General features: G+C 34.8%; 1 protein-coding gene across 1 annotated transcript in view; it reads left to right on the forward strand.

Annotated features, from left to right (window-relative positions):
• The window catches only part of NCAPG2 (non-SMC condensin II complex subunit G2), a 53483-nt gene that overhangs the window by 17357 nt on the left and 10418 nt on the right, over window positions 1–25708 (forward strand). Inside the window, exons 7-24 of the mRNA XM_054817055.1 lie at window positions 1319–1413; window positions 2276–2345; window positions 3054–3140; window positions 5548–5643; window positions 10405–10530; window positions 11429–11608; window positions 12664–12816; window positions 16244–16466; window positions 17662–17777; window positions 18259–18432; window positions 20172–20242; window positions 20513–20666; window positions 20837–21010; window positions 21517–21633; window positions 21742–21885; window positions 23210–23309; window positions 24017–24201; window positions 24742–24885. Of these exons, the coding sequence (XP_054673030.1) occupies window positions 1319–1413; window positions 2276–2345; window positions 3054–3140; window positions 5548–5643; window positions 10405–10530; window positions 11429–11608; window positions 12664–12816; window positions 16244–16466; window positions 17662–17777; window positions 18259–18432; window positions 20172–20242; window positions 20513–20666; window positions 20837–21010; window positions 21517–21633; window positions 21742–21885; window positions 23210–23309; window positions 24017–24201; window positions 24742–24885 (2409 nt within the window). The remainder of the gene's footprint in view (window positions 1–1318; window positions 1414–2275; window positions 2346–3053; window positions 3141–5547; window positions 5644–10404; window positions 10531–11428; window positions 11609–12663; window positions 12817–16243; window positions 16467–17661; window positions 17778–18258; window positions 18433–20171; window positions 20243–20512; window positions 20667–20836; window positions 21011–21516; window positions 21634–21741; window positions 21886–23209; window positions 23310–24016; window positions 24202–24741; window positions 24886–25708) is intronic.

Below are 25708 nucleotides of genomic sequence, written 5' to 3' on the forward strand. Positions count from 1 at the left end.
TTGACAACAGGAAGGATTCTATCAGACCTGTAGACAAGGGTCTTGACACTGTATTTAGCCTTTAGGTCTTGATTTTTATGATCTTCTGAATTACTTCTTGACCTGAGGGCATTTAAGCTATCAGTTCCACCAAAGGGCAGTTTCTGCCTATGTGCTTCCTTCCCTCTACCCATACTCTATGATATTCTAGCTCAAAGTGTGTCTGGCATTATCAGCGTTATTGTCTCTATTTTGTCATAGGTCTGACCCTAACTGTTGGTCCAGCTCTCAATGGAAGTGCCTTTGAACCTCTGCTAGTTGTTCAGTGCACCTTTTGAACTTCTGCCATTGTGCTCTTTACTATTGCATCTCCTTATTAATTTTCCTGATTTTTTTTTTTTTTTTGCTAGAAAGCTGACAGGTACAAAGGACTCTTGTAACTGGCTGACTTGCCCTTATGTATGATCAAACTTTTCAAAGTCTCAGAAGCTGGATGCCTTCATTTCATCAGTAAGATGAGCCAGAGTGAGGCTGTCTGTAGAGATGCTGTGCAAGGCTCTAATTCCATGGGCAGATCTTGCTGATTCCGGAAAAGCAAGGCCTTACTTCTTCCATCCACAGCCTTCCACTGCCTTTTCTTGCAAAAATTCCGTTGCTTATCATATTTGTCTTCACCATTTGTAACTTGCTAAAATGGAAGAAAACTAGTTCAGGAAAAAAACTGAATAGTTTCTTTTTCTGTTTTCATGAATTAAAGCAGCTCCAGGAGGTTTGCAGTATTACCTTTCATGAGGCAATAGGAAAGGAATTGTCGTTGCTAATCAGAACGTTTCTTCTCCTCGGTGGCCCAGCTGTTCTCTGTGACTTTGTTCAAAAATGTTTCCATATCCAAAGCTGGCAGAGTTGTTGTGCTATTTTATTTGTACGTTCACTGTCATTACAATGTCATCCTGGAATGGCATTGCACTTGACAGAGCTCTGATGGTGTGGCCTTGATGAGGGTCCTGAGTTGCACAGTCCCTTATTATGGGATACTACTTGAAGTCACACCAAAACAGAATGGACATTGAAAAAAATGCAGGCAGATATGTAATCCATATCTTCATTTGTTTTGTGTTTTCTCTTCAATATAAATAACAGTAATGCTTGAATTCGGTTTAAAAATTAAGAATCTTTTTTTTTTCTTGCAACAATCTCATCTATGTTTTTAAAATTAAAGGTGTAATTCCTTTTGACCTTTAAGCTCTGTATTTACTGATTTTTGAGGTGGCTCTTAAATTGGATATTCCTCTGGGGTTTGACTTTTTTTTTCTTTTTTCCTCTTTTTCCCTCCTAACAGGGAAGAAGATTCTTGAGCTTTTTGTTCAGCTGGAATGTAAACTTCATTAAAATGATACATGGAACTGTTAAAAACCAATTACAATATTTTCCAAGGTATGTATCACAGTTAGAGTTCTTAATGATTGTTAAGAGCTTGGCTAAAATCTTGTTTCATGCTCTAAAATACCTAGTATATTGATAAAATACATCAGAATCCAGAGATCTTCAAATGTGCTCGATATAAGTACTGTATTGTTACAGCAACTTCATTTAATAGTTGCTCTGCACATGCCTATGTGTACAATTATGGGTGTAGTAAAATGCTTATTTAGCATTAGCTAAAGCAAATGACTTTCATAAAAACTGTGCTGCCTTACTTGCAGTGTTTGTGTGAGAATTGCAGGTCCATTTCTGCTTCTGTAAGGTGTTTTTATTTTTTTCCTGTGAGCAACCTCTAATTTAATTTGGTAAGATTCTGTATAGAGACATTATAATAATAAGTGACTTACAGGAGCATAGCCTGAGAACTTAACTGCTGGATGAAAAACATAGATTTTTTTTCCCCTTTGATTATTCAGTAAAATATTACAGAAGTAGTTCTTCATATTAAAATCAGAGGCTTTCTAATGCTTTCAGTTAGAATAATGTATACCTGTACATCTTTATAAAGAATTTAAGGCATTCATTGTGAGATAAATGATAAAAAATTGTGCTAATGTTTTGACTTTTCCACCATAAGAGATATTTCCCATGGTTTTTTAATATGGCTTGGGTTCATTAATTAACAATTAACTTTATTTTTCTATAATTATCAGTGTAGACTTTAAAGTTATTTGCTGCTTCTAAAAATAATGTTGATGCACAGAAGTAAAATAATACTGGTACTTATCAAAAACTTCATGATATTACATTTATGAATTTTATATAGATATGGGTAGGATGCTTGCATGAAAGTGTTTCTCATATGTTAATACAGATCCTTGATGGAATACATTTCAGAAGTTTACTTCAGAGCCTGGAAGAAGGTGTCAGGAGAATTCTTAGAGGTAATACTATGCTCAAAATTTCATTTGGATAGTTTTGAATTGTAAGGTGGAGAAGATACATGACTTTTCAACCCTGGAAAGGCTCCTAAGCAAGCCTTAAGGAATTATTTCCCAAAGGAAAGGGCCTCCTTAGCATTGTCAAGGAATAAGAGCATGTCATACTTTGAATGTTTGCCCACTGTGATCAGCTTGGTTGCATCTAAACATCTTTAATTCTTCTGCTGAAATATTGATTCACGCAACCATGCATATACACAAAGATTTTTGTAAACATACTAGTTATCCGAGTTATTGAAACTTTTCTTCAGTATGTGCAAGTCTGTATATTTGATAGCTTAGATATTTGTCTAGTTTTTGTGGGTTTCCGTGGACACAATCAAGAGCATAATTTCAGCATCACAACAATGCTACAGCCAAATTTGAGATACCATGTAATTCTTATTTACCATGTGGAGGTGCTTTTGAATTCCAAACTTGGTTCTGAGAATCTGATTAATTGTATATTCTGAAATTTTGAAAATCAGTTTAAGCAGACAGAGGCCCCTAGCATGGAGAAATTTGGGCAGGCAGAAGCCAAGCAAAAAAATAATATCAAAGACTATTTTCAGTTGTTTGTTTCAGAGAAAAATATAAGTTGCTGCACAGCTGACAGTACTTATTATTGTTTTACTGTGTGTTAACAGTAGCATGTATGTGTTTTTACTGTAGATACTTGAACATAGCTGCATTCAGGATTTCATGCATCATGGAATCCATCTTCCCAAAAGTTCTTCTGTTCATTCTAAAGTTAGAGAGGTAAGTTCCTGTAAAGCATGACATGAACTAGTAGCGTCAGAATCAGATCAGTTACTATAAAGTAGAAAATTTCCATTTTATACTGAAATACTATAATAGATCTGGCTGGAATGGAATTACTTTTCTTCATAACAGCCCATATGGTGCTGTGTTTTGGATCTGTTGACTAAAACAGTGTTGATAACACAGCAGTGTTTTGGCTGTTGCTGAGCAGTACTTGCATGGTGTCAAGGCTTTCTCTTTCCTGCTCTGTTTCCCTAGCAAGTAGGGGATAAGCAAGAAGTTGAGAGGGGGGACAGCTGACCCAGCTGACCCAAACTGACCAAAGGGATATTACGTGCCATATAACAGCATGCTCAGCAATAAAAACTGAGGGAAGTGGATTTGGGGGAGATAGCCAGTGCTTTCTCTTCCAATTCTCTCCCTTACCCCACTGGGAGGGGAGCAAGTGGCTGTGTGGTGCTTAGCCGGTGACTGGGGCCAACCCACCACAGATACTTACTTAAAAAAAAGGTATATTCTGAGAAACTATTAGACCAAATTTTAGGAGGAACCTGCTTAGAGTTTTGCACCAGATTTGTCTTTGGTGCTCAAAAGTAGAAATAGAAGGGGATTTTTCAGAGTGCCAGAAATGGATTTTGCTGTCTGTTGTCTAAGTTTTTCTTTACCTAGAGAATTGACCTTTCCATAGCAGATCACAGGGACAAAAAGTCGTAAGCTCCTTGAGGCAAAATTAGTAGATGGGACTAGAACTAAACTTACTTTTTCTTTTTTTGTTATATATGGGGGTTTTGTATATATGTTTATAGGGAAAAGTCTAGATTCAGTTACAGATTCTAGTTGTCTATCTGTGGCTTTTATTCATGAACAAAACATTAGAAGCAGAATGAGAAGTGCACAAAGGTTTTAAGACAAGGCATTTGTATTTGATCTATGCCCTTTCACATCCCATGCTTTCCCCCAAATATATAGATACTGGAGTGTATATATGTGCAATATATAGATTGATATACCAATATACAATCCTGTGTTTGTTTGTTTTGATTTGAATTTTTGGATTTTGCTTTGTTTTTAATAAAATGTAAATAGATAACTCATACCTATAGCAGATTCCTTTGTCCTTTGATTCCTGGTTGACAAAGTAGACTTTTGACAGGGTGTTTCGTGTTTTTCAGACTCAGAAGCTTACGATCTTGAAAGAGGACAGTGGTATAAATAAATCTGTCTTTGAGTCATGAGGGGAGTGGGTCTCGGAATAAATTTGAATGGTGCGTTCTTTTTCAGTATGCAAGAATTTGATTTAATAGTGTCCTCTAGAATCCAGAAGTTCCTGTAGCAATTAGAAGAGTAACCAACCACAGTCATTCACTTGAGCAAAGTTTAGGCTCTTTTATTGAAAGAGTAGGGGAAAATGGGAAAGCAACACGTGCAACTCTTCTGAATTCAAAGTTCTGATTATAAAACCTATGTGCATTTTGCAAATACCTGATACTCACTGTTCTAATAAAATCTATTACAAAACAGTACTGATTTGCCATTAGTCCTGGGTTAGATTCGTCATTCTCATGTAGAATTAAGAGCTACATAGTCTCTTATAAATTCTATCATGTATTCAGTATATTTCAAAATCAAGGGAAAGGGATTCTTACCCTATAGCATTGTTTCTGTAGGTGCTATTCAGAGGCTTCCCTGCCTAGCCATAGCTGAAGTTTTCAGAGTTGCCACTAGAGGGGTCAACTTCTTTTCAACTGTGGTGTTTTGCGTGGAGGAATCCGATCAAGTTACATGATGTCCTTTCTCATATTCTGCTCTGGTCTTCTACTTTCCTTTTTCGTCTGCATAATTGAGATACAAAAATAAAAGGGGCTTTAGCTATCGAAGCACAGTTCTGAGTCAAAAGGGGTGCTGGTACTTGCTTTTCATCAATGCATACAAAATGTATTACGTTTGTAGATTTGTCTTTGGATAACTCCAGTTATCAAATAATATTCCTTTGTTCTTAACAGAGAAGTGGGTTATTTATCTGTAGTTGATAATTACATGGTTTCAAAGTATTTCTGCTAGTTACTTTAAAAATAGAGTTTTTTACTGTAACAAAAACTGAGTAGTTGCTGTGAAACTGACTCTCTAGCCATGATTTTATTTCAGTTGTAGATATTTATATAGATTTATTGATCTATAAAGTTATAAAATGTGATATTTATTAAATCAATTTCTTTTCTTATGATTTTTGAGATGGTTTAATAAAATATAGGGTCAATTAATCTGTCTAATTTTATCATTTTCCATAGAATGAAAAACTCTTTGGTCTTATATAAATGATGAAATGAGACAAATCCTGCACACTTCATGAATGTAAAGTACTGTTAAAAATGGTTTTTGGGATTGGTTTGTTTGTTTTTCTCAGGTGCTGAGTTATTTTCATAAACAAAGTAAAGTTCGTCAAGGAGTTGAAGAAATGCTCTATAGATTGTACCAACCTATCCTTTGGAGAGCACTGAAGGTGATTATCCTTTTGACAATATAGGACTATATTTCTCTGACTACTAAATTTTGGGTCCCTTCCACACGTTCTGTTTTTAATAATTGCTTTTAAAATAAAATGGCTATGGAAAAAAAAATCAGTGTGTTTAGCATCTCAGTTGTAGCAGAGTAACTTTGCAAGTTGTAATTAGGCATAGTTTTCACAACAATATTCTAATTTGTTAATATAATTTACTTCTAAAATTCAGTTTTGTTTACAGGTACACAGAGTGCTTTCCAGGTTGCAGTAGACAGTGGGGCTAACACTAAGTTTGTTCTTCTCATCTTCTCAATTTGGGAATTTTGTGTGATCTTGTATTCTGTTTTCCAAGTTCTTTATGGAATGATCAGTGCTTTATTGATCAAAGCCAGAAATGTTCAGAGGATGATTTAGTCCCATCTTCTGATTAATTACCAGCTTTAGAGTACAGCTCAATTAATTTATTAGAGTATTATTTTAGAAAACCTTTTATTCTAGTTTGATTGTATGTACAGACATTCATGCTATGGATGTGCTTTTAATCAAGCATTCAGAATGAAATTACTGACTTCTAGTACTTTTAAGGTGTGTTATGTTTTCCTGTGGATTGCATGCATAGACTAAAGGGTACCTACTGCAGTTTACCTACTCAGCTACGCTCTGTGATTAAGATGAGACTCCTTCTTTGTGAACAGCTTTTATTTCATCTAAGGTTATGAAATTGCTTCAGTGAGAGCATACACATACCATTTGTTACAGCCAAATTAAATGCCGTTTAACATTTACTGAAGTTTCATTTACTGATTGGTCATATAGCATCTTCTCTAGCCATGAGAAAAGTACTTAAAAATGGTTAAACATGAAAGTATTTAAAAAGCAACTTAAGTTGTTTAAAATGAATTTTGTGAGTTACAGGAAGGAGTTGAGAGCTGTTTGGTTTCAACAGAACCCTGTGGTAGAAGTGGGAAGATGGACAGACTCATTGCTAGAGCAGTATCTTGTCTGGTCTTACATTAAGGATTGGATCCCATCCCTTTAGAATTAATATAAACAAGAATCCTTCTGGATGTAACATAAATGTTCTCAGTGCAAGAGAATAACAGCTACAAAGCATGGCTTTCTTTAATGTCTATGTTTCTGTCTCTGAAAAGAATAGGGTTTTTAATTGACTTTTGATAGCATAGCAAAATTCCTGACTAGTGTCTCAGACAATTTCAGAGTGGTTAGCAAGACATGGCATTCCATTCTTAAGGGAGTTGCAATCTGTAAATGGAGGCTAGAAGTTCACTTTCCAAAGCCCAGGACTCAACTCAAATATAAGATTAGAGTACTTTGGAAGAACTTTCTGTCAAACTTTATTAAAGCTGCATAGATTTGTTTGAAGAAATGTAACAGAAAGGTTTGGCTTGAGGAAAAAAGGTTAATTATTGATTTGCAGCAAGACAGTGGGAGAAATTCCTGATCCCAGAAGTGGTTCAGATTTTTAACAGCTGCAATTGATAGTTATCACATCACTAATGGATCCATTGCTAGAACAAATCCAAATTTTAGGAAGGGTTTTTTTGGTTGGTTGGGGTTTTTTTCCTTGGTTGGTTGTTCTTTGTTTTTTGGGTTGGGGTTTTTTTTTGTCGTTTTTTTATCTTGACAGCTTCTACATGTGTAGTTAAGCACTTTAAGCTTAGATGTTAACAGGTGTATCAAAAAGATCATGGCGAATTTTTTTTAATACAGCAAAATAGTCTAACTGCTGGGAACATATATTTCAGAACAGTAAAGGGAGGATAGTAAAAAAATGAAAGCAGCAATTATATGAATCATGTAATGATTCAGTGCAAGGAAATATTCTGAATTCCAGATGATTCAATACCATATTTGTGATTGGTGAAAGGAAATACGTGACTGAACGTCAAAATTTGGCAATTTATTTTTGGATAGGCCACTGTCTTGCTGTGTGACTTTTGTATAGTTAATTTTTCTTTTTCATATCGTACTGCTGAAGTATTTGGCATTTTTAAGATAACTGTTGTGACTCAGAATCACCAGTAGTTTAAGATACAGAACTAAGAATGGAAACTTATAATTGTCCTTACTGGTATGGATTCTGCTCCAAAGCTTGAAATGTCAGTTTAATTTTAGATAACCAGTTTGATGCTCCTATTTTAGCCAGTGTACAAATCCCTAATTTAATATAGTGAAGAACAAATCTTGTTCCAGAACACTGGTTACAAAGCAGAAAGAGAACTCGTAGAAGGACCTCTGTACCCCTTCTTGCAGAAAGGAAAAATATTTCAGTTGTAAAAATACAAAGGATTCCACAACTGTTCATGTTGAAGCTACTTGATTTCATCTCTGAAAACTTTAAACTGAGAATACATATTTGTAATGCATAGTTCTTGGTTTCTTCTTAAATTGCTTGTTTTGCAAATACATAGATTGCACAAGCTTCCTTTGTGGCTTTTACTCACACATATTTTATAAGCCTTTATGCAACTTTAAGTTTTTATAATATAAGCCCCTATGTAACTTCTTCATCTTTTCTCATGTCTTTATTATGAAAAGTAAGTCTCATACAAACATAGCAGAGACAGTTGCGTGGTGATTGGTTGTTAGTATAAGAACCTATATAAATATAAAAATATGGATATTTATAGTTATTAAGCTATTTCTTATCAAGCTCAAAAAGTCAAGAACCACTCCTCCAGGAATTCAAGCTGTTAAAGGAAATGATTCCTTTAAAGCAGTGTGTTTAGTTTGTGGTTGGTTTTTTTATCATCCTACACTTTTAAACTAACTTTTACTGGGGAAAAAACAGTGTCTTAAATAAGTGGAAGTGAATTTCAGGACCTATAAGACCAGATGAAACTTATAAGAAAGATCTGAAAATTAACTGAACAAAAAATTAAAATCTTGTTTAAAAAGGTTCTGAAAGTTCCTCAGAATAGTACAAGCGTAGTGTAAAGAAACATCAGTCATTTAAATGACTGCAGGCTCCTCTTGCATGGAAAAGTGAGTGTGGAATAAAAATAGGATATGAATTTAAAGTCCTGGGTTCTACCTCTGTGAAGATATTTACTCTATTATGAGCTTGAATATGCAAATACATTTGGGATAAATTCCAATTAATTAAAGGCAGGAATTTAAACTGTGGGTACTCAGTTCAGAATTAAAGTCAGCTTAATGGAATTCAGTGTAATGAACTTAGAAATTTTATTTAAATTAACTTTCTGGAATGGCCATGGTATACAAGGTCTAGGTTATTGCACAAAAACATACTTGAATTAATTTTCAGATAAAATATTAGTGCAGAAGAGCTCTTTCACCCTGACTTCACATATTAGCTTGTTATGCATTAATTCTTCAACATAGACAAGCTCAAAGTGAAAGGATTTTCTACAGCTTCATAGGATTCAATTAAGAATTATAATCTTTTCACTTTTAGACTGTTTGTATTATCCATGATAAAGTAAACCACAAGTTCCTAACTAAAGAGTGTATATATGGGCGTTATTTGCCTTCATAGTATTAAATGTAGAATTGCTATTAATTTTGTTGGCTCGAAGAATTTAGAATTTGGTTCTACCCAGAGATGTGACCCACCATCCAGAAGGGAAATACAAAATAAATTATAAATGAAATAATTGTTGGTCATTTCTTTTGTGTTTTTCTGTTTTTATTTGCCATTAGTTTATTTAATTCTAAATATTACATGGTTATCCTCAAGTTTTTTTTCCCCTGCCTTTGATCTGAATGTCCCTTATGACAAGGGACAAAGAAAACTGGATGATTAGAATAGTCAGGAGATTTCCTTAACTATCTCCTAACCTGCGGTTAAAATTAAGTCTGCTTTGCTTGTGTCATTAGACTGTGTTTGTGTAGTCTAAAATATATACGTACACTTTTGTTTGTTTTAACTTGGACCCAAAATCTGAACAAACTTCTTCCTTCCAAGAGAAGTGAGCACAGACTCTTATCGTTGCACTGCTGTCTTTGGTAAATAATATGTAGTCTGATGGTTAGATTTCAGGTTTCTCCCTGAGATACCTTGCATTACATCTTTCCTTCATTTCATCGCCTGCTCTCTTCTATCCTCTAAGAGTCCACAGGGCCAATTATTTTTCACTGACTGAGTGTCTACACATACACTTGTTTCATTTTTCTTTACATTTGGGGCTCTACAACCAGCAAAATATATAGTGTAACAACACTGAAAACTATTACAAATGGTAAAATGTCTGAGGGTTATGAGGCTTGCCTTTGATTTTTGATGAGCTGCCTGGAGCTGAGAACATGGTCCTATTACTTATGTGCATAGATGCAGAACTGAATATGTTTATGTTGGATAAGTTACTCTCCAGGCTTGCTGGTACTTAGTTTTTAAATACTCTTCTCTTGAAGAAATAGGCTTGAGCTTTTCAATTAAATCACCTGTCTCTTGACAGGTAATTTAATTAATTCAATCTGCTTGAATTCAAGATTCTTGTATTCTGAAGAGAAGCTTTAAAGGTGACTAAGAGAAATCCCAACAGCTTTTAATTTATTCAGCATTACAGAGAGTAGAAGGGCTCTGACTGTGACTCTTCAGGATCATTGAAGCTGATATGCTTTGAAAGCTGATTGTACTAATATCTTAGGTTTTACTGGATGGGCAGAAATGTAAAAATACTAACTTGCTAAGTGTTTGGAGAGCAGTATTTGACAGGATATGCCTTTTGATATTAAAAGTCTACTTACTGAAAAAAATGTTTTCCTTCATTGTAACAGGCCAGAAACTCAGAAGTTCGATCAAATGCAGCATTTTTGTTTGTTGATGCTTTTCCTGTTCGTGATCCCAATTTTAACACTGAAGAGATGGACAATGAAATTCAGAAACAGTTTGAAGAACTTTTTGTAAGTTATAATGAAACTAAAATGTTAAAAATGAAACTTTCATCAAAACTAACTCAAAAAATAAGCTGTTGATGCAATAAAAATTTATGAAGTTTCAGGATAGTATTCATAGGCAAGTACAGGCCTGTGATGCAGAAAATACAAAAATTAAATAATATTTTAAATTTCTGTTATATGTTGACAACAGATGACGTGCATCATTTTCAACTCTGAGGAGGAAATAGTTGGGATTGTTATTCATTAATCTGTGAATGAAAGATGCTTTTGAAAGACTAGATGCATAAGTAATGGATCTTGATCCTTACTTAACCTAGGATTGGTTACATTTAATATGTAAGCATTCAATGGAAGTTCAGTACTGTATTACTAAATACTTCTGAAAAGAAGTTTAATGGAGATAAGAACCTAAAAAACTCTATACCCGTCTAGATGGGTGAGAATGAGCATAGTATTCTCATTAAGAAAATGTTTGGGAAATCCTGATTATGGTCTTTAAAAATATAAACATCAGATAATTGAATGAATTTCAAAGTTTTTATATTGTTGCATAGGAACAGTGGCCAGTGTAAACTCATATGTAAACAGAAGTCTAAATATTCTTAATTGTCACAGATGCAAGACTTAATGTGAGCTATTTTTTTTAAAAAAAATTTCAAAAATCCAATTAAAGAAATGGCTAATATTTGTCTTAATTTTGCTTCTGATTTAAATTTCCTAGTTTGCTTCATAAGAAAGTATCTTGAGGGAATATTAATATTACATTTCTTTCATAGTATCACAATTTGCATAATGATTAAAAGGTAGTGGAATGCTATTTGTTTATAATAGGTTAATGTCAAACGGCAGTGGAGTCACAATAATGCGTATACTCACATTATTATTCTTCTGTTTGCTTTAGAATCTCTTAGAAGATCCTCATCCAGTTGTCCGCTCTACAGGGATACTTGGAGTTACTCAGATAACATCCAAATACTGGGAGATGATTCCTCCAACAATTCTTGCTGATCTTTTAAAAAAACTAACTGGAGAGCTGACATGTGATGTAACATCTGCTGATGTTCGATGCTCTGTTTTTAAAGTAAATCTTTTTTTCTAAATTTAAAATCATTGTAATTTCTATATTTTACTTGATGCACACGTTTCTAGTATAGGCCACTTTAAGTCAAGGAAGTTACTTATTCTGCAAAATTACTTATGCAATAAAGTTCCTAATGCATGCAAGTTTTGCACACATTGTATAAAAGCCAAACATTTGGGATGAACAAATGCTGTTTAAAATAGTGACTGATTGGCTTTGTGACTTTCAACCCCTTCACAGAGTTTGGACCTGATAATTTAGTTATTTTAGCTGTTAGAAGTTATGCTTAGACTTGAAAATGTATGCAGGCAGGTTCCAGTATGTTTCTCTGTCACTGGTTTTAACCCATCCCTAGGCCTGCACAAGTATGTTATGATTTTGTACCCCACTTGGTGTTTCAGAGATTTGGATGAATGTAATTACATACTGTTTCTCTGGGAATGCTGGCCTCCCATGCATTGTTCAGTATGTTAGGATTAGTTCTACATCTACATCTTTCTGGCATCTGGTAAATAACTAATAGCCTGGACAGAAAAATTAACTCCTTAAGCAGTATCTTCACTTTAAAATACTGTGTATGTGTCAGTTCAGCCTTAATTTGGAGCTATCTTCGTGTTAATCCTCACTTGCTCCACTACAGCTGCGTGGGGGTCTATACTGGATAAGCAGAAAGTGCTGATTTAAAAATAACTTGGCAAAAAAAGATGTATTTTTAATCTGAAATCAGCAGTTTAGGGAGCTGGTATTTCTACCACAAAAAAGTACTTGACATCGTGTCATCAGGTAGAAGGCAAGACCGTGGCCTCAGTGTAGATCTGAAGCTGCTTCATGTGAAATGAGTTCACTGAACACAGTTCACTGGCAATATGAAATAACTGTAGAAATTTTTGCTAAAGAATATTACAGGAAAAATACGCATACATGGTGTCTGTCCCTACTTAATTTAAGCTTAGAAATGTCGTAGTCCGGTTCAACAATTTTTAGCTACCTCTTTTTCCAAATCTACTCTTTAAATTTTATTTTTTTTTTTTTTAGCATAATCTTTTTTCTTGCAGTGCCTACCGATAATTTTGGACAACAAACTAAGTCACCCATTACTGGAACAGCTCCTGCCAGCAGTCAAGCACAGTCTTCACGACAATTCAGAGAAAGTGCGAGTGGCTTTTGTTGATATGCTGCTGAAAATTAAGGCTACCAAGGCTGCTAAGGTAGGATAAGTGACACTTGATAAGTAGCAAGAAGGAGATAAAACCAAAGCATTTATTTAAAGAAGAAAGTACCTTTTGAGACTACTGCAGTATTCCTAAAAGGAAAAAAAATACATGCTCGATGTAGTTATACTCTCAACTTTAGTTTTTCCCCTCTTCATGTGTTTAAGCATATAACTGAGTTTATTTCTAAGACTTGTGCATTCTGTTGCTGTTAGTCACTTCTGTCCATTTTAAAGATTTTGATCCAAATGTAGGTAAGTAGTATAGAAGTACTTCTTTCCAGTGATTTTGTGAATTCTAATGAAATCATGATGTCCATGAAAAAACTTTAAAAATAAATAAAGAAATTCTGACCATTTCTGGTGAGCTTTCAGCCTTTCCATAGCTGTTCTTCACAGAAAAATTAACCATAGGAGATAGTACCATGTCTGGATATTACTACAGCTGAGATTTTATAGACATGCTAGAAAGTTTGCTTTTTTTGTTTAGCCAAGTACACTCTGCTCCTTTTCCTCCCACCCCCCCCCCCCATTTTTGACTAGCTTGGGACGATGAGTAGGTCCAGTGGCCTCCCCGTGCTTGCCTGTTTGTGGGGTTTTTTTCCGTGGCTGCTGCTACCACAAGCACCGAGCATCTGCTCAGACCTTTTTCTCGGCATGTTTCTGCCTTCCCTGCCCTCTCGTGGCCATGCCAGGACAGAGCAGTAGTTACAGCCACACTGCTTTCCCGCTGGTAGCTCAAGTCAGGACTCTCTCACCTTCTAAATGCTTTATGCCTTTACCAAATTGCTTTTTTAGTTTTATTTAACTTTTTTTTTTTGTGGGCGTGTCCTTCAGGCTTTTGGTTTCTTTTTTATAGTGATTTTGAATGAACTTTGTGTTCTGCTGTGGACTCTTATTTAGGGTGATACTGTCCAGCCTTAGGCATTATAGCATCTTTGAGCTCTTTCTCCACTCTCTGCTATTGATTGTTTCCTAATTTTAATTTTACATTTTATTTTAGTCATGGTTTTGTCTCTTGCTAAGCATAATTATTAGCACATGCTTATCTTGTGTTAGGCACATACGCTATATGAAGTCAGAGGTATGTATCTCTGTTGTTCAGGAGAGAATTAAATCAATGCTTGGTTTGTCAGATTTTTAAGGCTTCAGTGCTCAAGGAACACATCTGTCCCTAACACGAGAATTACCTGTTTGCCAAATGTGTGCATTCCAGCTTTGATGACAGGACCTCAAAGACATTATATTGAGATTAGACCGCCTCAGTACCTTCCAAATTCCCCAAAATATGCTCAGAAGAGAAGATAAATGTGAGGCAATTTTGGAATTGAGGGCTTTCAGCTTCTTGCATACAGGTTCAGGATAAGGACTACAGTAGTACAACAGCAAGTTTGGTACTTCCATAATACATACCTCAATAAACTGATTAGGCAAGTCCATAGACAATGCGAAATGGAGGCAAACTCTGCAAGTACAAGGTATTTTCATTCAGACTGTCAGCACAAAAAGTTTCCAGTAGGGTCCTAGTAGTGTTTGCAGATCTCCTGAGATTAACAATGCATAGCTGTACCTTTACTTAGATAGTTGGTTCTGGTTGTTAAGATTATTGGAGATAACTGGAGGAGACAATTCAGAGTTATAAATAAGTGGTAGTACTCTAAAGGATAGCCTTTTTCCTGACATTTCTGCTTCAGCAGATCCTAAAGCCAGGCTTTACCAGGTAAATCTGAGGGAGACTGGCAGAAGTATCACTGTGACACTGGACCTCACACTGATGGTGCCTCTGTGTTAGGAGATGTATCACTTGGTTCACAGAATTGGCAGAAACAAATCACAGAACTGTTGTTCTGAAAGTGTTGGACTCTGAAATCTTAATCATAATTTCTATCATATTCTTGTGTTGTTATTTTAAAAATATTCAACAAGCATATTCCCCATATAATCTGATTACGTGTCATTTTTACAATCTTATGTATTTTTTAATATTCATTTCTACATTATTCTGTAACCTCACAGGCACTCAGCACTTCTTCTTGTGCTGAGTTTTAACTCTTCATAAGATGTGATATACAAGTATGGTTAAAGGACTGGCATCTACTGTCGTGAATGGATTTGTTAATATCTGTTATCTGTATAGTAAAATTCAAACAAGCTTTTTTTAACTTGTATTCAACATCAACAATGCTTTAAATTGATTTTTTAATGTTGTTGCTTTGTGTACAGTCTTTTAAAAACAAAGTATTCATGCTGCTGTTAAATGTATAAAAAATTCTTGTTTGAAGTTTTTTGTCATTCAGTATGAAAGTACAAGCAAACAATCTTTTTGGCTTTCCTGAATTATTCTGAATTTGCTGCCATTAAAGACAGAGGAAAAAGATAATTCTTAACTTCAGGGATTTTTTTGGGCGATATTAGTTCATTCTTTAGGCATAATGGATATCTTTCATCGACTCTGTGCTTTATTTTTATAAGATTAAAAGATTCAAATCTTCTAAAGGAAGGATCAGGTTTACATAAAAGAAAAAAAATCCTAGTAAGTGTTAGATGTTTTGTCAGTAACTTCCTATTTATTTAAAAACTGTAATATATATCTCTGGTAAGTCCAGGGATTACTTTAATGCTTACTCCAAGGACCTTATTTTTATGATAATTTTAGTAAGGGTGCCCATAGTTTGAGATCACAGGGGACTCAGCTGCTGCAAATATTTCTACTCAAGAATAAAATAATATTTTTCAATGCCAAGACAACCTATTTTTGGCATTGATTTTTTTTTTTTTTGTTAAATCTGAAAGTGCACAACATAATTTAAGATCTTCTCACAAAAATTACAAATGTGAGTAGTATTACTGCTGGCATAACAAGCTGTTTATTCTTTCCGAATGTCATAGCCTTCAGTTACTGTGTTACAAATAAGCTAGAGCTCTGCTGACGATGGAATGCACTTATGGTTTGGGACGGTTTTGGAAAGGGTCTTGTTCTATACAGGTTTTTAGGATGTGTACCATACTTGTAGGTAGTTTGGTCCTACTTTGTCCTATGATGAGAATATGGCATATAAAGACAAATAATTATATTCTGTGATGATATCCTTGCAGGGTAAATATTTCTTCCTTATACCTGTGGAATTGCATTAGCATTGCAGGTATATTGAGCTGGAATTGCTTTAACCAGAATTTTACTGATCTATCAGAGATACTGGGAGATTTAGAGGTGCATCAGAACAGTAAAGTAGCGTTATTGCAGCTCAAGTAAATGCTGGTATTTTGGTAAACGTTAAAAATGCTTATGCTTTTCCGGTAAATGCTATTTATATTTATTGAGTCTTTTTGTGTATGAACAACGCTTCATACAACACTTAATAATGTGATTGGGTTTTCCTCTTTTTTTTTTAATTCCTTTAATATCTTTTTCTCTTTTTAAAAAGTTCTGGCAAATCTGTCCCATGGAGCATCTTCTGACTCGTCTTGAAGTTGATTCGCGGCCTGTGTCACGACGCATAGTGAATCTCTTATTCAACTCTTTCTTTCCCATTAACCAACCTGAGGATGTGTGGTGTGAGCGCTGTGTTACTCTAATCCAGATGAATTCAGCAGCAGCTAGAAAGTTCTATCAATATGCTTACGAATATACTGCCCCCACCAATATAGGTAAAGTGCAAAACCTTATGAGTCTGTGGAAATACTAATATCAAGCCATGTAATTGCTTTTTAAATTTTTTCTCTAACAGTGGTACATTGTTGCTAGATCTTTTGTTTTTACTATAATATTAGTTTGTACTTTTTGAAATTCTTGATGTTAGCAACGAACCCTGGTGACAACAGTCGTAAGCTTTTCAACAATGAAGAGACCAAAGCTTTTTGTTTCTGCTCTTAGGTGCTATGCTATTCTCTCTAGCTGGTGTCATTATTTGTTTTCTCTTTTCCCCTTTCTCCTCACACGTACCTTAAAACTATCTAAGAGAAATAAAAAACTCAAATCACTTGAGACACCAGGGTATTTTATGTGGAAGATTCTATAGCAGGTGAAAAATATTTATGTCTGATAACCTGATTATCTGACATTTGTGGATCAGTACTATTTTCAAGTTGCTCAGACAAAATGAAAAAGTCTTCCTTCCTATTAAAAACTTCAGAAACTTTCAGTGAAAAGGATATGTACTGCACAGAGTACAGTTATTGAACCAAGTAAAATTGGGAAAATTTTGTTTCAGAGGAGTTCTAGTACTATAACCACAAAGTAGTCAGCATGGAGTGACTTGGGTAAAATGCCCAAGCCATGGCCCCTTGACTGATCATATTACCTTGGAAAGGTAGTTTTGAAATAACATGTGCTAGTGTATTTCAGCTAGTCATGCTTCCACTAGAGTGGAGATGACCCTTTCACTTTTATCTAGAGCTAAGCTTCTCATTAAGGAGTGCAATGGTCAGGCTACCGCATCTTTTATAAATAATTGTAATTGACTTTTGAGGGAATGTGTTATTGAACATAGGGCATTAAATTAATAGCTATGCCAGATGAATGTAGGAGCTGTGGGAGCGGAGCTTCCTCTGATCCTGATCTGATAAGGTGATGGTTGGTTTTATTTTTGAGTAGACATTTTAACAATAAAATTATAGAACCTGGTGATAATATTGCCATTTGTTCATACTTGAGGATATAAAACATTTTCACGTTTTTTCCATTTCCTTTTAGCAGGAAATTTGGTATCTTTTTTCCTAGTTATTTCTGGTTCTGTTGCCTACTTTTCATACTGGCTTTCCAGCATTACACTTAGAAGCATTTACTAGCAACATTCTTAACAAATAGTAAATGTCTAATTTATTCTTCTATATTGAAATGTAGCTAAATTGATGCTTACTATTCGGCGCTGCTTGAATGCCTGCATCCAGAAAGCAATGAAAGAGAGTCTTCATGATAGTGACGATGATGATGAAGAAAGTGAAAAGGAGAATACAAGTGTAAGAAAGTCTACTTTATGATAAGTTCTGGTAACTTTTTTTCAGTGGTGCTTAATTTGAGACATAGGTAGTTAATGATACAACAGGAATCTGAAGGAAAGCACTTGGGCATTTCTGAAATTAGAAGGGGAGAAATGTCATTATGGTGTTTTCATGCCCTGCAATAGCAGAAATTTGGTGAAGTAGCTAGAATAAGATAGAAGGAATATGAATAGTACTCATATTTTAAATGAGGGCTTCCTTAATTCCAGTGTTAATTATAATTTGGTTTGATTCTGCAATTAAATTATTAAAAAAATTAACATTGCAGGATGACTCAAGTTATATATATAACGAATGATTTGTGGAGTTCATGTTCTACAACAAACATAATACCTTTGTGAAATGAATAGAAGGATTTTCATATTTTTGAAACCTTATTTTAACATAAGTTTATATCTGAGAATATAAAAGGTGGTATCACTAAGTGCTTGTATTTCAGGTGTTGAATAATGTATTGTCAATAAATGATGTGGCCAGCATGGCAAGTTTGTTGGAGATCACTGTCATTCTCTGGAGAAGTATTCACAAAGCACTAGATCACAATGAAGATGCCAAAGATTATGCTGTCAGAAAATTTGCTTCTGTACTTCCTGAATATTTTAAAGTATTTAAGGTAAAGAAAGCCTAGATTTTTCTGTAAGTGCTTAGCATTTTCTTCAGATGCGTTCATGTGTTATGTCTTTTATCTGTTTTCATGGCATTCAGTATTCTTCTTCATTGTTGCTATAAACCATAAACAATACCAAGTTTCTTGAAATTCCACAAATGGGTAGAAGCTACTCTCCAATTGCAATGTCTGACTGATGAACCATTATCTAAATAGTCAACACAGACATACTTATGCAATAAATTGCTCTCCTTGTAGTGTTTTTATAGGATTCCATTCTTTTGAATGTTTTTGGAACTTTTGGAAATCAATAACTGAAAATGTGTCATTGCAGAATAAATAGTGTAGATGAGAGTCCACATGTTTTTCTACCCGTTCTCTCTCAAACCCTTCCACCATCGCCACTTATTATGATCCAACTGCTGAAACAGACAGCTGAAGCAGCTGAGGCTCCTTTTTTGCTTTCTTGTGTTTAGTTTCTCTGATTTGATTCTACTCTCTAATGACCTTTTGATGCACTTATTTATTATTTGGGTTTGATATAAGCAATTCATTAAAATAGTAATTTTCACTCTCTTTGGTCTGTTTAATTGTTCTAGTGTTGTTCTTCAGGATGCTATCTTTTGATAGTGGCTAGTAATATCTGCTGCACCCTGCAGTGCATTTGGAAGGATTATCTACTGGACATCTTTTTTTTGTTTATGGCTTTTATGCTGAACTATAGTGAGTTATGCTGGCTGTTATCCTTAACAACATTCAAGTTTGCTTTAGATAATCAGGGAGTAGAAATCAATTCATTGCTACATAATATTCTCTCTCTACCCTGAAACAATTTGGAAGCTGTCAAAGACATTCCAAATCATTTTGGGTAGAGGATGTAACATCCTTCCCGAAAGGTTCAGACAAGATATCCAGCTTTAGCAAGCACCCTCTTTGACTTTGATATTCTTACAGTGAGTAAGCAGCTTGGATCTAAAAAGACCTGTCATCAGAGGCTTAGTTTCTAAAAGACTACATATTGAAACAGCATGTCTTTTTCCTGGAAAGCTACAAATATATTTTTAAATGTACTTTTAAAAATCATCTTTAAAAGGTTTTAGCTCTTCAAATGTCTAAATAGATAATAATTTCATTTGATTGTATTAATGAAGCTTGCACATACAGTTATACTATTTTTGAGGTCTTTAACATAGATTGGTTTCTATATAGTCCGAGTGAGACTGTGTCGTGGTCTAAACCTTGTATCATGATGAGTTGTAACAACTTATAGTGCATTTTACGTTACCATTGTTATATTAGCACCCTTTCCTTTAAAGTATTTTTTATAAATTTCTGATGTGAATGAATATTCAAGGCACTAGTTACTTGAGAGGAGTTAGATGGTGTCATGATTGTGCAATTAAATATTAGCCACTGTTGGAAAAAAGGTAAGTTATAGCTGTTATTTCTTTTGCAATGGTTATTAAGCTAATGGAGCCGTAATTATTCATGGCAATTGTACTGACAGTTTGTCAGAAAGCTGAATGATAAGGTAATTGATAATTGACCTCTGAGAATAGGATTCGGAAGTTTCAGATTGCAAGCCACATGTTGTTATGAGCTTCTTTCAGTTCCATGTCTGGTGAAAAAAGGGAAATCCTTAATTTGAGATAATGTAATCATACTTTTTTGCTACTCTCTTTAGTTTTGTGTGCATGTGTATATCTGTACATGTACATCATATAGCGTACTTTTTTTTATCCTAGGATGAGCGTTGCATGATACCGTTGGTTATTCTGGCATCCTTTATGCCCCCTGCTGCTATTCCTACATTCAGGTACTATTTTTAAATCCAAAATAGGAATGACAAGAAATCTCTTGTTGACTGTATTTCTTAATTTTTCACAATTTGATGTATTAAATGCCCGTTTGAATCAATTCATTAAACGAATTCAGTAAGTTAGTAAAAGCTGTGAGGTGCAAATATGCCTTTGAGCCATTGGTGAATCTTTTTTGGTATTATACTGGTTGATTTTCTTTGACTTATTTCTTCACTAATGGATGCAAAGCTAATGCATCTCTCTTTGGTTTTTTGTTTTCTTTTAAGCTGTGGTGTGATCTCCAGACTCAGAAATGTCGACAATGGAGCTGACCAAAGCAAATATTCTACCCTGATAGACTGCTTGTGTCGCTGGGGTCAAGTGGGACATATTATGGAATTAGCCTGTGATTGGTTGTCTGACACGCTCACCCCAAGAAAGGTGTGCATATGCATACTTCAAACAATTAAGGAATTGCTAGATTACGTAAAGGCATCATGCTTTTTTTAATAGAAGAAGCCTCTTTAATGTCATATTATTCTGCTTTGGAATTAGTTGTAAAGTAAGATACTAACAGTATTGTACTGGTTTTGTGCTTTCTTCTCATTTAGGGTATTAAAACATCTGAACGACGAGTACGTATCCATGTAACAGATGAATCGAAGCCAGAATTAGCAATTGATTACATTGAATATTTATTGACTCATCCTGTTAATCGTGGTTGCCTACTCTCTGTTCCTAAAAAGAAACTGAAGAAGCTTTTGAAAATTCTCAGTGCTGCAAAGGTAGTATTTTACTTACCATAAACAATGCTTATAAAAGTGTGCTTAACATCATATATTGCCTGAGTCAAATCAAAGGCCTGCAAGAATAAATAAATAAATAAGATTCATGGTCCTGTCTTCCTCTCTATAAAAAAGTTTTTCTTTTGATTTGTACTTCAAACAAATATTCTAAACTAGCAGTATATTAGTTCAGAATTGTTTATAGATGACATATTTTAACCAGCTTGTCATTTTTAGGTGTCTCTCAAAATTTTTGTGATGTGGTGTTGAGCATTTTTAAGGGACCTAACTTTTGGAATGTACATGAGAATGTCTGAAAATCAGTTATGGCATTGCAAAATGAAAGTAATTGAAAGTATGCGGTTTGGGGGTTTTTTAGGTTTTGTGGGGGTTTTTTTGGGTTTTTCGTTTTTGGTTTTTTTTAAATATTTTGTTTAAAGTTGTTGAGAAAAGAAACATTTGAAAGGATTTTCTGGAAAATATGAATGTAAACCTTGATATTTCAGGAGGTTCTTGGCTCAATTCTGAAAGCAACTGATGCAGGTTCTGACAGATGCAATCAAGCAACTGGCCTAAGAGCCTTCAGCCTCTTTTGCAGGTTGAGTATTCATCTTCAGAACAAGGTATGGTTATACCTTTTCAGTATAAGCTGGAATTATAGCTGATTTCATAAGGAAATTCCAAAAGAATTGGAAAGACAATTGGTAAACAACTGTTAATTTTTTTTCCAGTTTTCTGAAGAAGGAAAAGATTACCTCTCGCTTCTGAAGGAGACAGGTGCTTGGATAGAAAGTCAAGTTGTACCTTTTATACTAGCAAGCGATCAAGAGGATGGCATTTCAAAACACAGTAATGTTTCTGAATTAATTATCCAGGTTAGAGGTCTCTTATAATGTAAATCAAACTGCTGCCAATCTGAAAAGCCATATATGTAGCAGTTGTATACTGACAAACATAGTGCGCTGGAGTTTCTATAGCCCAGCAAGTGAATGAGCTAATGAAATAGTCCTGATTGTTCTGAGGTTATAGTTTTGTGGTTTTGCTATTCCTTTGATTGTGTAAAATCACACATATTTTTTTAAAGTGCTTTGAGTTTAATTATAACCTTTATATTTTATAAATATATAAATATAATTGCGCATACCTTAGCAATTAAATCAAGTAGTTGGAGTCAACAATACCTTGTTCTTCTCTAAACTTTTTTCACCAGCACATAGTATATATTCTGATCATATCTGTTGAAGTGAGTATGGAACATGTTTTGTGTTTCACTCTTGTGAAAAAGCCCATTCAATAAATGTCTAGTACAGCAGGTGATGTAACCTGGGTCTCCCAAATTTTAGGTTTCTAACAAGTAATTCTTGTCCCCAGTCTCTCATCCCATGTATTAAATAAAGGTAATGTTATGCTGTGAAATGGGCATGAAATGCTGTGAAAAGTACATTAACATAAAGTTAAGATTGTCACTGAGTCTCAGTTTTGAAAAGGAGAAGAAAATTAGTTGCTGAAAACAAGGGTGTAGTTATGTGGTATGCTAGCACTTAATAGCCTGTTCTGTAGTGTAGAAGGTCCTGGAAATGACATAGAATCACTGCAGCTGCATACATTGTGTTGAATAGCACAATAGATGACTTAGAGGACTGTGAAGGGAGTGTGATTATGAGAGAGGATTTAGATCTAATCATGTTTGCTTGCTTGCTTTCCTCCTTCCTTCCTTCCTTCCTTTACGCCAAAGTGGATTTTAGCATTGAGCTATGGGTCCTCTCGTATTTTGGTCAAGGGAAAGATTTGGACTGACTAGTCACAGTGTCCTTGAACAACCCAGCTCATGTATACATACACTGGTTAAAAATTCTCTACTCTGTCTATACATTAGTATTATAATAAGTTCAGTATGTGTCTCTGTAGGGAAAAGTTCTTTTTGTATGCTGTTTTTAATTTTGTTATTCAAGATAGGTGGAGATGTCATATTCTGCCTTGGTAAATGTTACGTATCAGTGCCTCTGATCTGAGCCCGAGTAAAAAAGATAAAGGATTTACTGCTTTTGAGTAACTGTGTTTACTGGAAGAAAGGGCAATGGAAGCATTTGGAGAAAGGCAACTCAGCTAAGATTACATGTTTTTATTATTTTTAGGTTTTACTGAATGGTTACTTTATATAAATTTGTTTCTTATATATTTTTTGCATCTCTTTTCTAGGCTTACCTGACAGTATGTAAAGATGTCATAATGGTTGGCCTTGGCAATCTCACCTTTCAAGCACAGCTTTTAGATATGGCTCTTTCAGTTATACAAACAGGTACAATGTTTTGTACTAACCTCAACATCTTCATATATACTTAGCTGACTTTTCTTATATTGACAGAACTCTTGCTTTTAGCATTTTGGAATCTGTTTCTCAGAAAATGGTGTTTACAGCCTATGCTAGCTAGTGCCAATAATGTGGTCAAAAGTCACAGCAGTTTTCAGAAAACTGAAAACAAGCAGAGAACCAACCCAGAACCATGACACTGCTGATAACTAAGGTTTCTTCCTTGCTCTTAGATTCCAGTTATTACTATATAATTCAGGGGGGTTCATATATATATATATATATATATATGTCAAGTGGGTTTTAACATATATATTAAAAAGTGATATATGTACATTTTTTTATATATATATCTATATATATCAGTATGCCTTAGGAGACAACATTGTAGCACTATTTAAATTTGGTTCACATTTGGAAGTTATGTCTACAGTATAGACAGAATTAGAGCTCAGTTCCTGAAGAAATCTACAGTTTTAATCCCTATACTTCAAGAATTGGAAGGAACACTGGATTTATACTTAAAATGTTGAACTGTATGAAAATTTCAGCAAAGGATGCTCAGAAACTAAATATATCATCTGCACTTGTGAACTATAGCTATTTATGGTATATAACTGAGTTTCATTCTAAGGTTGTATCTGAAGAATATTTCATTATAATTTTTATATCGTGGTATTTATCTCTTTCTCTAGAGAGAGGTGGCTTTTGTGCTCCAGTGTTACTGTATACTCTAAAAGAAATTATTGAAGCTTCTTTAACTCAGAATACTGAGACAGATGAAGTGGCAAATCTTTTCCATGCTGTACAGACCGTCTTCCAGAAAGCTTTAGAATGCGTGGCTCGTAGACTCAAGAAACAGCAGGAGGAAGGGATTCAGGTATCGTATTACACTTGAAATTGCTACCTAATGTGTAGATGAATCCATATTTTTTACACAAATATGTATAGGCACTTTGAGGTTTTATTCATCCGATTAAATTTTCAGTTAAACTTTCTAAATTTCCTCATTACCAATGCGGGGTTTTTTTATCCTTTGTTGGTCTCATCATGACAGAAAAACTAGTAAATTGGAGAACAATGGATTCTGTTACCGATGATCCTGAACTACCCTAGTACTCACAGGTTATTAATCGCATCTGCAATTAAATGAATTTTCTCAATCCAGAGCAAAGAATTTGATTGTATATATGATGATCTTGGGAGGGGGAAAAAATTGTTGTTGTTTTATTTATTTCTTTCAGCCTGAATTATATCAGCTTCAAAATATATCTGATGTCCTAAAGTTCTTCAAAACCTCCTATCTTCGCAGAAAAGTTAGCTTCTTGTATTGTATAGCTGAGACTAGATAGTAGTGAGATGAGTGGATCAATTCTGCTCAAGTCATCTAAAACTCTGATCTAATTTTCTTTGGTTTTAGTTGATTCATTCTATTCAAATGCCTCTTGGAGAATTCGTACATGCAGTCCAGTGCTGGCATTCATCTTGCCCAGCAGTTCACCAAGGTGTACTCTCTACTCTCCTGGCTGCAATAGTAGCAGAGATAAATTATGTGCTACAGAAGGTAAAGTTAATGCTGACTTTTTTCTTTTTTTTTTTTTTTTTAATACCTACTGCCTTTTAAATATTATGTTGGAAGAATAGAGCTATGTTAAGAAAGTGTGATCTTTGGTACTGCTGAGCAAGATTTTGTGTGTGTCAGCATGGAACAAACAGGAAATTTTATTTGCAATAATTTCATATTACAGTGCATCTCTCAGATTTATGAACACAGCTGTGTAAGAACAGAGTTGTCCTGATACCAGGTTCACTATCTGCCTCTGACAGAAGAGTTTAGAAATTAGGCAGTGTTGGAGATTAACGACATGGTTTTTGAGATGTTCTCTCTATGTGTATTTGTGCTGCATCTGGCTGGGAAGGAGTTAACTTTCTTCACAGTGGTCCCATGGTGCTATGGTTTAAATTTGTGTCTAAAACACAGCTGAGGGCACACCAGTTAGTTTTGGCTGTTGCTGAACACAGCCAAAGCTGTTGACCCAAACTGACCAAAGACCGATTCCATATCATATAATGTTGTGCTCAGCAATAAAAGCCCAGGAAAAGGAGGAGGAAGGAAGATCGTTCTAACTCACCTTACTTCGTCTCTCCCAGCAATAGAGAACTTGAGAAGTGAACCACTGATCTCTGAAAGATTCCAGTTTCCTATTCTTGGAACCATCTCAGAAGGTTCTGTAATCCTGTTCCAAAGCAGGCTGATGTCTTGCTTGGCACTGATCACTTCCACATTCTCTGCTTCAATACAGATCCATTTCTCATACCACATCTTTTTTCTTTTTTGGTTCCTCTGATTTTTGTCTAGAGGATTTCCAAATATCTGATCTGAGTTT

Source organism: Grus americana, chromosome 2 (genome assembly GCF_028858705.1).
Source record: "Grus americana isolate bGruAme1 chromosome 2, bGruAme1.mat, whole genome shotgun sequence".
NCBI classification, from domain to species: domain Eukaryota; kingdom Metazoa; phylum Chordata; class Aves; order Gruiformes; family Gruidae; genus Grus; species Grus americana.